Source organism: Cynocephalus volans, chromosome 11 (genome assembly GCF_027409185.1).
Source record: "Cynocephalus volans isolate mCynVol1 chromosome 11, mCynVol1.pri, whole genome shotgun sequence".
In the NCBI taxonomy this organism is placed as follows: Eukaryota; Metazoa; Chordata; class Mammalia; order Dermoptera; family Cynocephalidae; genus Cynocephalus; species Cynocephalus volans.
The window spans coordinates 110362091-110378424 of NC_084470.1; the positions used below are offsets into that span (position 1 = coordinate 110362091).

A 16334-nucleotide genomic window follows, 5' to 3' on the forward strand; every position below is an offset into this window, starting at 1 on the left:
TATCTTCTAACCACATTGATTGTGGGTGGCCCATCTCAACTTGGCACCCTTAGATACCTGTAAGATAGAAGTCATAAAGAAAACATGTTTTAATCAATAGCTTTAGGAGTTTCTTCTTAGCCACTTTTTGTTCCAAAATAATTACATTTAGTATAAAATTATTTGTTTGCCTTTCTTTTGGTGATCTGCATGTATAGCCAACTGATTATGCTTTAAATGAAAATCAGTTTTCTTTAACTAGTTTACTTTTGCTATCAGTGCAATGCAAAATCTATGAGCCTGAATCAGGTTGCATTTCATTAATCTTCTAAACATGAAATTGTAATGGTTCAAGGTTAATGGGATTTAAGAATATGTGTTACTTAATTTGTGTCTAACTTACTTCAAAAATATTCCAGAAAATAATGATTATTTTTAGTAGTGTAAGAGTATTAATGATGTTTAAATCTTGGTAAACTTGACTGAACTGTTGTTAAATTACTGAGTACCTTTATAGATGTTCAGGGTATGTCAGAATTGAGTTAGTAAATTACAGATTAGTTTATTCTAATGCAAGGGACTAGGACATCCTTTAGAAAGGTAGACAGGTGTAAAGTACTAGGGAAGTCCAGGGGAGAAAGAGATTATTTCTGGCTAGGACACTATTCTGCTCCTGTGGTCATCTTTCATACCTAGCTCAACTGTATCTAGATCACCTCATTCATAAATTCTTTATTCGTTTATTCAAACACATGTATTCAAAACCTATAATGTGCCAGGAGTGGTGCTGTATTCTGGGGTTACAAAATGAATACAGCACTGTTCCTTTTCTTTAGGTGTTCAGTCTAGTGGATCAGATAGTCATGTAAACAAATAATTAAGATGCAGTGTTGTGTTATGCTAAAGGTATGTACAAAGCCCTGGGGGAGACAGAGGAGAAGATAATAGCTTCACCTCATAATAGCAAGGGTGTGCTGGGGTGACAGCAAGGAGTGTTAGAGACATCTTAAGAAAAAAAACAGACATTTGCACTGAATCTGGACAATTTGAAGGTCAAATAATAGTTAGGCAGGGGATAGGAGAAGAAAGGAATCTGGCAAAGGGATTTCAAGCTCGAAGTCATTGTTACAAGCTTATGTATTTGCATTTCAAAAGCAACTCCTGTTGTCTTCAAAAATGCTTTAAAATAATTTAAATATCTCATTTATTTTTAAACAGAGCCATTGAACTAAGATTAAACTCAGAAAGTGATTTACCTGGTCATAGACATTTAAGAAAAGTCAAATTGTTAAAATGAAAAAATCATCCAAGAGTTTGACTGACACTTGTCTATTTAAACATAACCATAGTATATCCTGTATTTTATTGTTATTGATTTTTATGGCTATTGATTTTTATTTTAAGCTTCATTTTAAAAGATCTCAGAGGTAGAAATGTACAGAAGGAGTGAGATCTCCTGACTAAGAAATATGATAGTAAATAAATTCTCATCTCTCCCCACCCCCTAGATTTAGCTGTGTTTACGCCCCACCAGTTCCTACTCAGTGCATGCACATGTGTGGGATGTACAAACAGTTCCTGGGTCATACTATACACAGCACAGCTGCCGCCAGAACATGTGGATTCCCCTATCCTGACCGTCCTGGATTCTAGAACGATATATGTACAGTAAGTGGAAATGTTGTCTGTGTCACACAGTGGTTCATGCAAGAATCCCAGTGCGTTCAATCACGGGAAGGGCTTTGACATAAAATTAATTTTATTGTGATTAAATGCACAGAAGTGATTAGTTCAGTGGTTCTTGGAACCTTTGATTATCACTTGCCAACTTAATTTCCATTTTGTCCTTATGCAATCAGGGTGAGCTACGTATACACACAGATTCTATGCAAACTTTAATAAAGGAAAAACTGACCACTTACATGACTGCTTTGGGCTTTTTGTATGTGGGGCATTATTTGCAATGATTTGGGATTAGAGAGTTTTATATATATATGTATATATATATATATTTTCTTTTTGAATGTAAACCAGGACCTTCTTATTTCCTTATTTCCTTGCAATTGAAGTCAGAAAGGAATTTTCACAGATAAGCACGTTCAGATTATTTCTAACATTAGTGATTCTTGTCCATTTCCTATTATATGAATTATACAATGTATTGTAGCACTGAGCTAAAATCTAATAGACCTTTCTTATCACCACTTAATACTAGCTCACATTTATCTCTCTCGGTCTCAATTTTCTCATCTGTAAAACAAGAGTTTAAACTGAATAAGTTATGACATTTGTTCACACGGACAAACATTATGATCCACATTCCTTTGTTCCATGTCCCATTGCTTTCAGTGTGCCCTTAAGCCAAGCCATGTTACTTAGCCAAAAAAGATTTCCCACTACTCTAAATATTTCTCAATTTAACAATTTCCTGTCGATTCCAGGACTTACCTTTCTCATTCCAAGACACATTGTAACCCTCATCTGGAATCCTTCTATTCTTCCTTCTACCTATCCAAATCCAATCCACCTGTTAAGTATAAAATATTATGCACCTAGACAGTGAGTCACCTCATTCAAGAAGTCATACCTGATTACTTAGCCCTTCCGCTCTTCAGCTTCCCTGTATTCCCTAATTGCCTATTAATGCTTTGTGAGATTGCTGGATTTTTCAGGACAATTGTGTTATTCTCTTTGTCTCCCATATCTCGTGAGTTTTTAGATGTTCTACTTCTCCCAATTTTTGTTATACAGCTTAAATTCAAAATCAAGTACTCACTCATACATGTTTGTATTTTTTGCTAATTAAAATTATAAGTAACTAGAGAGCCTATATCATAATTTCTTTATGCCACTCAGGAGAGGTATTTAATAGCAACTTGAGTGTTTTTTTTTTTAATGAATCACCTTTGAGCTTTCAATGTTTTTTCACAGTGACACAAACCCAAGATCATATGTGTCCTTTGAAAATCTTGCATGTTTCAGTTTTGACTTGAATGAATAATAATAATAATAATGCTATATTTTTCTATCCCCAGGTGGAAACAACCAAAGAAAGTAAATGGAATTCTGGAGCGCTATATATTATATATTTCAAATCCTATGCATGATTTTACAGTTTGGAATGTCATCTATAACAGTACAGAACTTTTCCAGGATCACATGCTACAAAACCTTCTCCCTGGTAAAAAATACCTCATCAAGCTAGGAGTAAGTTCACTATATTTCTGTCACTTTCTCTGTTCCCACTCTTCCTTTTCTTCTTCCCTTCCCTTTGTCCCATCTTTAATTTTCTTTCCTCACTTAAAAAAAGCAGAAAGCCGAAAACCTCATGTAGTGATATTTACACTGAAAACTCCTTTCAAACCTCAAATGTGAAATCTGCTGATCCAATACCTATGTATTTATTTTATGTTATGCAAAATGACAGTATAATAATCTGAGTCAGCAGATTTCCCCAAATCAAATTTGGAATTATCAGAATTTTTAAAGTATTATTCTTTGTGGAATATCATAATTGTTGAGAGCTTCTTCTAAAATGCTTGGATTAATAAGGTTGTTTCCCTTTGGAGCTTGCATTCATCTGAAAAACAATGCACAGTATAAAAATTTAGATCTTACATTTTTTAATGAAGGTTTAAATGACCCCCACATATTCTTGATTGTTATTATATTCTGGTTTACATTACGCTTCTATCTCTAAAGAACAGTCACTTAATAAACCCAGAATCAATGCAGTTTAGAGGTTTCTTTAGACAGACAATAGCATTTTTTAATGCAAAGTAGCACTTTTATACAAAGGTCTTTTAAAAGACCTTGATATTACTGTGGAATTTATACTCAGTAGTTCCTTTTGTTTTTTTGATGAAATATAATCTTTTTTAAGTTTAATAGCACATCTGAAAATAACTGAATATAAACATGAGATTGTCCCTATTTGTTTTAAACACACTCTTCATTTTATAGCAATACCTATATAAGGATATTTGCTTTGATAAATGCCATAGAAAATATTCTGCTCTTGATTATGAATAAATTTACATTTATGTAGACACTGTGTATGCATTCATTTTACTTAACATGCTCTCGAATGCTCTAAATATTATACCACGAGAAAATAAACTACATTCAACTATTGCTAACTGTCTGACTTGACACCATGCAACAAGGGCAATCAGACAATGTGAAAAATACTGTTCAAAACTGGGTCCGTGTGCCTAGGTGTTCAGCACAGAGGGGTTTATAAAACAGCATCTTAGATTACTTATAGTTTTGTTACCCAAGAATTAAGAAGTGTGCTCACTTGATTTTCAAAAGCTAACACAGAAATCCATACTATTTTCAAAACAGTGGTAATATCAAAATCAAAAGTCTCAGTTGCTTGGAAGCAATGAAGATTAAACAGAAAGTGTTGAGCTCTTGGTTTTTATCAGAAGGGGTAAATGATATAAATAAAGTTCTACTCCTAAGGCAATTTTTAGAATATGCTGTACAGTTAATCAAAATTCACCTCAATCTTTTCTATTTTATAAATCTGTAATACCTTAAAAAATAAATACCACTAAATCAGGAGTCCACTCCCCTGGGTTTTAATTCAGATTTTGCTACTAACTTTGTGACCTAAGGCAAATTCACTTAACCTCACCAAGTTTTATTTTTTTCAAGCCTAAAATGAGGACATTGAACTAAATGCTTTTTATTGTCTCTTTGAGCCCTAAAATTTTATGATGCTAAAAGGGTACCCCCAAACAATATTCTATGGAGGCAAACAATAGCTGCCAGCCACTGGATAATGTTGATGCAAGATGTCATAAAGATGTGAAAGTCCTTTCCCTAATTCTTGTTAGGGGAATAAACTTGTTCACATTATTTTCAATTTCACTGTATTTATAAGGGCAGCAAATACTCTAATGTATTTTCAGGAAGTACTCAACTAAAAGATTTTTTACTTAACTCAGTTAAGCAGTAAATGAAATGAACCAGAACATTTTAGGTTCATACTGGTTAATTGAGGGATTATTGTATATTTCACAGTTTCAATATAATAACTAGCATTCAAGGTCATTAGATTAGTAGATGGAGATCAGGTTCTCAGCAAAATGCAGCTGCCTATAGATCATCTTAGCGTGTTAACTAAGTGCTGGAAAAGAAAGCATACAGATAACAAAGCCTTAAGTGGCCTTTGAAATAGAGGAAGATACAAGTACTTGAGGATTTAAACCACTATGATTTACTCCAGATTTGGAGTAGGTATGTTACTTCCTGTGGCTTCATTTGATTTTCCTATTTAACTGGATATATACTCCTGAAACAGAGAGACTGTGTCTTTCAAAATTCTGTCTGCAGGTTCAAGCACTGTGCCTGGTAAAAACTGAAAACTCAGCAAAAAAAATCTTGAGTGCATGAATGAAAGAGTGACCACCACGTACCTTTATTTCTTAAAGAATCTGAGACTTTTGATATGAATTAAATCATGTTCTGGGGAACATCAGAGTTGGGGATTTTGTGGTTTCAGAACATACGCTCTTTGAGCACTAAGAAAGAAATGCATGCACAAGAAAGAGCATAACATGTTGGTATACTCAACAAAGGGTATTTTGAAAAGTGATAAAGTGTTATAGGTCGTAATAAAGAAAATAAGTTAACAAATAAAGAAGCTATTAATATAGACAGGTATCAAAATAGGAGTTTGGTAATTTTTATATTAAGGCTAGCCATTTGTTATTTGGTGAATGTTAAGTGCTACATATATATGCTTGAAAGATTCTTGGAAATGATGAGCTTAACTTTTCAAACGATCATTTATGGATAAAGTGGCCTTGTTGTTTTCCTTCATGCTTTAAAATATGCTGTATTCTCAACACCCTCTATCCCTACTTATCTGAAAAAATTATTGGAAAAGAGAATGCTAGTTTTTGATCTTTCTGATAGTCATGATTTCAAAAAGAACTGATATAATTTCATTGTACCAAGATTGGATCCCCTATTTGGTCAAATGCTACTCATCATTTCACGGTAGTATTGTGATTTTGAAAATTTGTTTTAAATGGCTGTAATTGGTAAGAGCTATAAGAGTTGGGTTGAAATGACTTATTGTAATGGCTCACAGGTTTTCAAAGGCCTTGCCATTTCATAGAGGCATCTTTAATCAATGCCACTATTTTGCTGAGTTTTTCCAAACCAAAATTTGAGTAAGCATTCAGCTGCATTGAATGCAGTAGCCTCTGGCACAGGCAAGCCAAACAAGATATTGACTGGTTCAATTTCATTTAGATGATGTCAGGTAGGTTAGACCAATCGGAAGCAACTTTAAGAACACTCATTTCTTCACTGAAGGAATCAAGATATTTCTCTGCTTACTCAGGCCCTTGGAGTGCATACAAAATAATGTGGACAAAACAAAACAAAATAATTTGGTTTTCAAGATGGCGGCGGCTGCGGCGGCTGGCGCCGAGTAGCTGAGGTGGAAAAGGTGGCCACTGGGCCTCAGGCAGCCGGGAAACTTGTGGACCTTCCTCTGGCCATCTCTTAAGGGAGGACTGCTGCTGCTGGCCGGTCGTGGGGGCTCAACGCCACTTTGCCCCCGGCAGGAGAGGCTGCCTCATTTACAGGCAACAGCTTTGAAGTGTGGAGCAGGAAAAGAACTGATTCTTAGCTGCAAAAGCGAGTCTTGAAACAGGGAACACGGCGCCAGGGCTGCTGTGGATGCAGCCAGGATCCCGGAGGCTGGGGCCGCACTGAAGGCGGCCAGCTGCCCTATTCAGGATTCGAGGTTTCAGGCCGGCATTAAAGAAGATTCCTGGGAGCGCCCGAGCGGCGCCGCGACTGAACAGCCCGAGGCGGCAGCGCCGAGAACACGGAAGGCAACAAACCAGAGACAGAGCGAGCGCCCGACCTGGCACAGCACTGTGAGTGATCCCTGGCCCACGCGGCTCCCGCCTGTACCACCAGGCCACTCACTGCCCCGGTGCTGCCTCCATTTTCCCAGGTGCGGGCAGCTCCGCCCTGCTCGGCCATCACTGAGCCCATTTGCTTGGCCTGGCGCGGGGCTTTCCGGACCCTGCGGGCCGGCCTCCTCTCCCACTCCCTCCGCGGTTCTCTGGCGGGGCTGGGGGTGTGGGGCGGCCCGACCAGTGTTGGGAGGGCTAGAAAGTACGGGCGGGCCGACTGTCACTCCACCACACCCTGGACTCCGGCCCCGGTAAACTTCCTGTTACTGGGAGGCAGATAACATCTCTGCGACCACCAGTTTGGAAAAAAGCCTAACGAATTTCTGGTTGGGAATAGTGTGGTAGGAGAGTTCCCAGGTCCGCTTGAACCTGCCGGAGAGCAGGCTGCAGGCAGGCACTAGACTCGGTTTATACCGGGGGGATACAAAGGTGAACAAGACCTGAGAAAGATCTACACAGTGCTACAAAGGCACCCAGAGAGACCGGTTGTCTGTGCCTAGCAGAAACCTGATAGACTTCCTGGGCGAGGCGGTGCTGAGCAGGGTCTTGAAGGCCCAGCTGATAGACGAGGGGTGCAGAAGACACGCCCCAGCCCAGCACAGTGTGCACAGAGGGGGGAGACTCGACAGAAACCACACACCCGGTGGGGTCGCCACTGCACGATCTAACAGCCTGGGCCAGAGCACACGGAACGGGGAGAAGTCCTGTACAGAAAGTGAAAGCTCAACAGAGATCACACACCCTGTGGTACGTGATCCACCAGCCCAGCAGAGTACAAGCTGACCAGAAAGGTGGATCCCCGGAGAAGCCCAAGACCCGAGGCAACCACACACACAAGACACTAGAGGCCAACTGAGCAGACACGGCGGGAGCCATACCAAATTAGCAACCACAGCAACATCCTAGTTAGTCATTAGTCTCAAACCGGTGGACTGTGAAACCCCCTGCCACAATGAATAAACACCAAAAAAAAGACACCAGAAATACAAAAAATCAAGAAAGTACACCACCAAAAGTTAATAAATCTCATACTCTAGATCCTATAGAACAAGAAGCCCTTGAAATAACTGACAAGGAATTTCGAGTGATAATTCTAAGGAAACTGAATGAGATACAAGAAAACTCAGCTAGACATCATGATGAAATGAGGAAAAGTATACAGGATCTGAAAGAGGAAATATACAAGGAAATCAATGTCCTGAAAAAAAATGTAGCAGAACTTACTGAACTGAAGAAATTATTCAGCGAAATAAAAAACACAACGGAGAGTTTAACCAGCAGGCTTGTCGAAGTTGAAGAGAGAACCTCTGAACTTGAAGATGGGCTGTTTGAAATAACACAAGCAGACAAAAAGAAAGAAAAAAGAATCAAGGACATGGAAGAAAATCTGAGAGAGATATCAGACAACCTCAAGCGCTCAAATATCCGAGTCATGGGTATTCCAGAAGGGGAGGAAAATGGAGATTCCATTGAAAACATATTCAACAAAATAGTGGCAGAAAACTTCCCAGGTATAGGAAAAATCACAAATCTTCAGATCCAGGAAGCTCAACGATCTCCAAACGTATTCAACCCAAAAAGGCCTTCTCCAAGACATGTCATAGTCAAATTGGCAAAACTCAGAGACAAAGAGAGAATCTTAAAAGCTGCAAGAGAGAAGCGTCAAATCACCTATAAGGGAGCCCCAATCAGGTTAACATCAGACTTCTCATCACAAACCCTAAAAGCTAGAAAGGAATGGGATGATATTTTCAAAATACTAAAAGACAAAGATTGCCAGCCAAGAATACTCTACCCTGCAAGGCTATCCTTCCGAAATGAGGGGCAAATAGTATATTTCTCAGACAAACAAAAACTGCGGGAGTTCACTACCACAAGACCACCCTTACAAGAAATCCTCAAGGGAGTACTGGGTTTGGTTCCCGAAAAATAACTACCACTGCCATAAAAACCTAAGAAAAATCTAAACCCGCTAGTACAATAAAAATGGCATTCATGAAGAGAAAACAAGCTAACAAAAACACTATCTACAACCTAAGGAACCAACAAACAAAGAAACCAAACAGTAAATCAGAAAGCAAGGAACAAAAGACACCTAAGACAACCAAACAACCAATAAAATGCTAGGAATAAATCAACACCTTTCAATAACAAGTCTTAATGTTAAAGGCTTAAATTCCCCAATTAAAAGACACAGACTGGCTGACTGGATCAAAAAGCAGGACCCAACTATATGCTGCCTACAAGAGACCCACCTCACCCATAAAGATTCACACAGACTAAGAGTGAAAGGATGGAAAAAGATTTACCATGCAAACAGAAAAGAAAAACGAGCAGGAGTGGCTATTCTTATATCTGACAAAATAGACTTTAAACTAAAAACCATAAAAAGAGACAATGAGGGACACTACTTAATGATAAAAGGACTGATCCATCAAGAAGATATAACAATCATAAATATGTACGCACCCAATGTTGGAGCAGCCAGATTTATAAAACAAACTCTATTAGACCTAAAGAAGGAAATAGACACTAATACCATAATAGCAGGGGACCTGAACACTCCACTGTCAATATTAGACAGATCATCTAGGCAAAGAATCAGTAGAGAAACACAAGATCTAAACAAGACTCTAGACCAATTGGAATTGGCAGATATCTACAGAACATTCCACCCAACAACCTCAGAATATTCATTCTTCTCATCAGCACATGGATCATTCTCCAGGATAGATCACATATTAGGTCACAAATCAAGTCTCAATAAATTCAAAAAAATTGGAATTATCCCATGTATCTTCTCAGACCACAATGGATTAAAACTAGAAATTAATAACAAACAAAACTCTGGAAACTATGCAAACACATGGAAATTAAACAGCATTCTACTTAATGACATATGGGTCCAAGAAGAAATCAAGCAGGAAATCAAAAAGTTTATTGAAACTAATGAAAACAATGATACATCATACCAAAACCTGTGGGATACTGCAAAAGCAGTATTGAGGGGAAAATTTATTGCATTAAATGCTCACTTCAGAAGAATGGAAAGATGGCAAGTGAACAACCTAACACTTCACCTTAAAGAACTAGAAAAACAAGAACAATCCAATCCTAAAGTTAGCAGACGGAAAGAAATCATTAAGATCAGAGCAGAACTGAATGAAATTGAAAACCAAAAAACAATTCAAAAGATCAACGAATCAAAAAGTTGGTTTTTTGAAAAGATAAATAAAATTGACAAACCATTAGCATGGCTAACAAAAAAAAGAAGAGAGAAGACTCAAATAACAAAAATTAGAAATGAAAAAGGCGATATTACAACGGATTCATCTGAAATACAAGGAATCATTCGAGACTACTATAAACAACTATACGCCAACAAATTTGAAAATCTGGAGGAAATGGATAAATTTCTGGACACACACAAGCTCCCAAAACTGAACCGTGAAGACGTAGAAAATTTGAACAGACCAATAACAATAAAGGAGATTGAAGCTGTTATCAGAAGGCTCCCAACAAAGAAAAGCCCAGGACCAGATGGATTCACAGCAGAATTTTACCAAACATTCAAAGAGGAATTGACACCGATTCTTTACAAACTATTCCAAAAGATTGAAACGGACGCAAATCTCCCAAACTCATTCTATGAAGCAAACATCATCCTGATACCAAAACCAGGTAAAGATATAACCAAAAAAGAAAACTACAGGCCGATATCCTTGATGAATATAGATGCAAAAATCCTCACTAAAATACTAGCAAACAGAATACAGCAACACATACGAAAAATTATTCATCATGATCAAGTGGGATTCATCCCAGGGATGCAAGGTTGGTTCAACATACGCAAATCAATAAATGTGATACACCATATTAATAAACTCAAACACCAGGACCATATGATCATCTCTATAGATGCTGAAAAAGCATTTGATAAAGTTCAGCACTCATTCTTGACAAAGACCCTCTATAAGTTAGGTATAGAGGGAAAGTATCTCAACATAATTAAAGCCATATATGACAAACCCACTGCCAATATCATCCTGAATGGGGAAAAGCTGAAAGCTTTTCCTTTAAGAACAGGCACTAGACAAGGATGCCCACTCTCACCACTCCTATTCAACATAGTGTTGGAAGTACTAGCCAGAGCAATCAGAGAAGAGAAGGAAATAAAGGGCATCCAGATTGGAAAAGATGAAGTCAAACTGTCCCTGTTTGCAGATGACATGATCCTATATATCGAACAGCCTAAAACCTCTACAAAAAAACTGTTGGAATTGATAAATGATTTCAGCACAGTAGCAGGATACAAAATCAACACACAAAAATCAGTAGCATTTCTTTTCTCCAATAGTGAACATGCAGAAGGAGAAATCAAGAAAGCCTGCCCATTTACAATAGCCACCAAAAAAATAAAATACTTAGGAATTGAGTTAACCAAGGAGGTGAAAAATCTCTATAATGAGAACTACAAACCACTGCTGAGAGAAATTAGAGAGGATACAAGAAGATGGAAAGATATTCCATGCTCTTGGATTGGAAGAATCAACATAGTGAAAATGTCCATACTACCCAAAGTGATATACAAATTCAATGCAATCCCCATCAAAATTCCAAAGACATTTTTCTCAGAAATGGAAAAAACTATTCAGACATTTATATGGAACAATAAAAGACCACGAATAGCCAAAGCAATGCTCAGCAAAAAAAATAAAGCTGGAGGCATAACACTACCTGACTTTAAGCTATACTACAAAGCTATAATAACCAAAACAGTATGGTACTGGCATAAAAACAGACACACTGACCAATGGAATAGAATAGAGAATCCAGAAATCAACCCACACACTTACTGCCATCTGATCTTTGACAAAGGCACCAAGCCTATTCACTGGGGAAGGGACTGCCTCTTCAGCAAGTGGTGTTGGGATAACTGGATATCGATATGCAGGAGAATGAAACTAGATCCATACCTCTCACCGTATACTAAAATCAACTCAAAATGGATTAAGGATTTAAATATACACCCTGAGACAATAAAACTTCTTAAAGAAAACATAGGGGAAACACTTCAGGAAATAGGACTGGGCACAGACTTCATGAATACGACCCCAAAAGCACGGGCAACCAAAGGAAAAATAAACAAATGGGATTATATCAAACTAAAAAGCTTCTGCACAGCAAAAGAAACAATTAAAAGAGTTAAAAGACAACCAACAGAGTGGGAGAAAATATTTGCAAAATATACATCTGACAAAGGATTAATATCCAGAATATATAAGGAACTCAAACAACTTTACAAGAAGAAAACAAGCAACCCAATTAAAAAATGGGCAAAAGAGCTAAGTAGGCATTTCTCTAAGGAAGATATCCAAATGGCCAACAGACATATGAAAAAATGCTCAACATCACTCAGCATCCGGGAAATGCAAATCAAAACCACATTGAGATACCATCTAACCCCAGTTAGGATGGCTAAAATCCAAAAGACTATGAACGATAAATGCTGGCGAGGCTGCGGAGAAAAAGGAACTCTCATACATTGTTGGTGGGACTGCAAAATGGTGCAGCCTCTATGGAAAATGGTATGGAGGTTCCTTAAACAATTGCAAATAGATCTACCATACGACCCAGCCATCCCACTGTTGGGAATATACCCAGAGGAATGGAAATCATCAAGTCGAAGGTATACCTGTTCCCCAATGTTCATCGCAGCACTCTTTACAATAGCCAAGAGTTGGAACCAGCCCAAATGCCCATCATCAGATGAGTGGATACGGAAATTGTGGTACATCTACACAATGGAATACTACTCAGCTATAAAAACGAATGAAATACTGCCATTTGCAACAACATGGATGGACCTTGAGAGAATTATATTAAGTGAAACAAGTCAGGCACAGAAAGAGAAATACCACATGTTCTCACTTATTGGAGGGAGCTAAACATTAATATATAAATTCACACACACACATACACACACACACACACAAATCGGGGGGGGGAGGGAAGAAGATATAACAACCACAATTACTTGAAGTTGATACAACAAGCAAACAGAAAGGACATTGTTGGGGGGGAGGGGGGGAGGGAGAAGGGAGGGAGGTTTTGGTGATGGGGAGCATTAATCAGCTACAATGTATATCGACAAAATAAAATTAAAAAAAAAAAAATAATAATAATTTGCAGATAATTTTGTTGTTTTAGCAGCCTTTTTATAAATTGTTTCATTTACACACACAAAAAAAATCTCGTAAATTCCTTAGATTCTTCAGAGTCTTCTTTGTGAAGTTACTAATGTATGTATCTCAGATGACACGGTCCAAAGAACAGTTTATCCAAACCAGAGGATGTCTTCATTTACCCTAAAAGGTGTCACAAAGTTCTCAAAGCAAGGCAAATTTTAATTCACATTCTGTTTCAAAAAAAAAGGAAATTATATGTTCCATAGCACAGTATTTCTTTCCGGAGCGTCAGCAGGGGAAATATTTTAGGACATGAATAAGAAAAAAATAGTGACAAATAGACTGTTAGAATTAAATTTCAGTCTGTTATGCATTTAACAATACAATGCTGCAACATTTTCTCCCCTAAGGATAAAAAACCTGGAAAATTCACGTGGATGGATTTTCTTTCTCTCTGAAGACTGGAAAGAATGTTCCCTTGGTCATTTTTCCTTTGATAACTCAGCTGTCTCACCTGGTCTTGTTTCCTGCCATGTTTTGTAGTCAACTTTAAGCACACTTAAAATGTGTGGGTTTTAGTTTTGGGTTTTTTTTTTTTTTTTCTCATTTTTCCACTTTAATCTTCAAGCAGTTCTTTCTTGGGCTAACAGTGACAAACACTAAAGCTTTGAGTAAGGGTTTGGCCGAGCACTTGTTCAATTGATTCCTGTTTGTTTGCAAAGATTTTATTCCCAGGAGGAGTATGGCTTTTCCCTTCCACATATATGCACATACCACAGCTAAAAACTAGAGGAAACCCACAGAGGTTACTTAGGTCCCCAATCTTAATGAAATTTCATGGCCAGGACACAATTCAACCCATCTGAAACTTGCTAAAGCTGATGAGAAATTAGCCTGAAGACATGGACTAAAGCTTCATTCGGAGAATAGGAAGTAAAATTGATCTTCACATTTGTTGGCCATAAAGTGCTAATTATACTTATGTATAAGAAAGGATTTGCAACCAGTTGCTACAGCTTTGCAGACAGTATTATACTGTAAGATAAGAAAATATCTAAAAACCAATAAGCCACCTCCTATCTCTAGGGAAAAAAATATCGAGTGCTTTAAATATCAGAAAATCATTCTCTCACTATCAAACTGAAAAGCAGGAGATAGGCCTAAAAAAATAAAAAAGATGCTTTAATTTTTTTTATGTTAGTAATATCTATCTTCCATGAAAATGGACTAAATAACTGTCTGCTTTTCACATTGTCCCAGGATTTTGCTTTATTTTCATATCGACTTTGGTAACATTTAGTGCTTTTTGAAAAATTTTTAAATCTCATTGTGTAAGTTGCAGTTATAACGTGAGGAGATACTGAAAAAGCTTCAGTATAGTTTTCAAATATCATTGTTATACAAGGACATAATTGCTAATATTTGCTAGCAAATATAGACTGGAAAAACCCTGTACATATGTCTCAATTTCCTGGAGAAATGCTTGTCCAGTAAGGTCAAGAATTATTTGTAGTTTATTATGAAAATGTATACAGAAGTTTTTGGATATTTTTGACATTTATGTTACCACTTCTGGCATTAGTGACATTTTATTAGGAAACAGGAAATTCTGTGATCATTCTGAGTTTGTCAGCCACGATTTAATGAAGCCCTTCTCCTCTGACACTTAAGTAAATTATTTGACCCTCCAAGCCATTAAACAATCACTCAACAACTGGTTTGTATTGATTGATTGATGAGAAATACTGTTTTATTTAATTTCACACATTGTTATGCTATAAATAGACTGTTCGCACTATAATAAATAAAAGGTAATTGTATCTACTGTTCGTCTTTTTCCCTCTAGAAATCAGTTGTTTTTCCTAAAGTAGTCTTCAGCGTCTAGTACTTTCGTCATGTAGTGTGATGTATGTGCGTAATTCATTCTGGGAATCTTTATGCAAGGCTGACTTTAGCCGGCTGTTCACCCAGTCCATATGTGACCTACATCTCTAAGTTCTGACTTAGGATGGTTTTTTCATTCATGCATTTATACATTCTGAGTTATTTTTTAATTATCAAAGAAGGCTGTCTCATGTCCTAAAAAGCAAATGAGTTTGATGTCAAACCTTAGCATTGAAACGAGTTTATTTGGGAGGATAAAGGGAACTTTATTTAAAAGAATCTGGAACTCTCATTATGAATTATCTTTCTTCAATGCTCACCTAAACTTCTGGGATCCAGAGAGAAATATGCTTTTTGTGTCTCTGTTTAGGCTTGTACAGGTGGCGGGTGCACAGTGAGTGAGGCCAGCCAGGCCCTGACTGAGGAGAACATTCCCGAAGGTGTGCCAACCCCCAAAGTCCACTCATACTCACCTGACTCCTTTCACGTGTCCTGGACAAAGCCTGAGTATCCGAATGGTAAGTGAACTCTTTTAGCCTCAAGTTAAAAAGATGATTAGCAAAGGTAAATTAATATTCTAAATGGCAGCTTATATGTGGTGCTTAATTTTTAATGATCATTTTAGCACATAAAATACCTGAGATAGTGTCATTGTCTGTAGTTGGGAAGATTGTGGTTTTTAGGCTAACACACAATTTTGGTGGCTCAAAAGTGCTCCCTTTTGATAGTTCTTGTGTACTGCATCTTACTGTTTAATGTGCTCCTGGAGAGGTGAAGAGAACACACGAGGATTCCCAAAGAATGTCGTTGTGAGAGTGACATTGTATATTCAATGACTTTGTGTTTTTAACAGCCATTAGTTCTTCCTTGGAAAAGTACAGAGGTGGAAAGTTCATGCACGTATTGTATTTCAAAATGCTTTTGATTTAATAAATTGATCTTAAAAGGGATTACTTACAACTAACTCTTTTTCTAATATGCTATTTATAAATATTTCAACATGCAATTTTTAAACAATGAGTACATTAACATGTATACATTTATACTTATTTAACTTGAAGTGGATTATTTGTATTCCTAAGCAATACGTATGTCTTTGTACAGTTTAGAGAATTAAGTTAGCCTGTTAAATTTCACAGTTTAGAGAATTAAGTTAGGCTGTAAAAACCTCATAAAGAATTTGTCATAGTTTAGGGTAGAAATTGCTTTATTCATTTATTGCAAGTACCTTTAAGATTTACACACATGGTACCACTGTTTCGCACTGAAAGAAGCTTATATGACATCAAATGTCATTCCTCTTTGAGACAAATATCAAGAAGACTTTTAATATCAC

At 37.2% G+C, this 16334-nt stretch overlaps 1 protein-coding gene across 1 annotated transcript in view; it reads left to right on the forward strand.

The window, feature by feature from the left end:
• Positions 1-16334, forward strand: part of USH2A (usherin) — a 763885-nt gene that overhangs the window by 397521 nt on the left and 350030 nt on the right. Inside the window, exons 32-34 of the mRNA XM_063114845.1 lie at positions 1488-1647; positions 3015-3186; positions 15369-15516. Coding sequence (XP_062970915.1) covers positions 1488-1647; positions 3015-3186; positions 15369-15516 — 480 coding nt within the window. The remainder of the gene's footprint in view (positions 1-1487; positions 1648-3014; positions 3187-15368; positions 15517-16334) is intronic.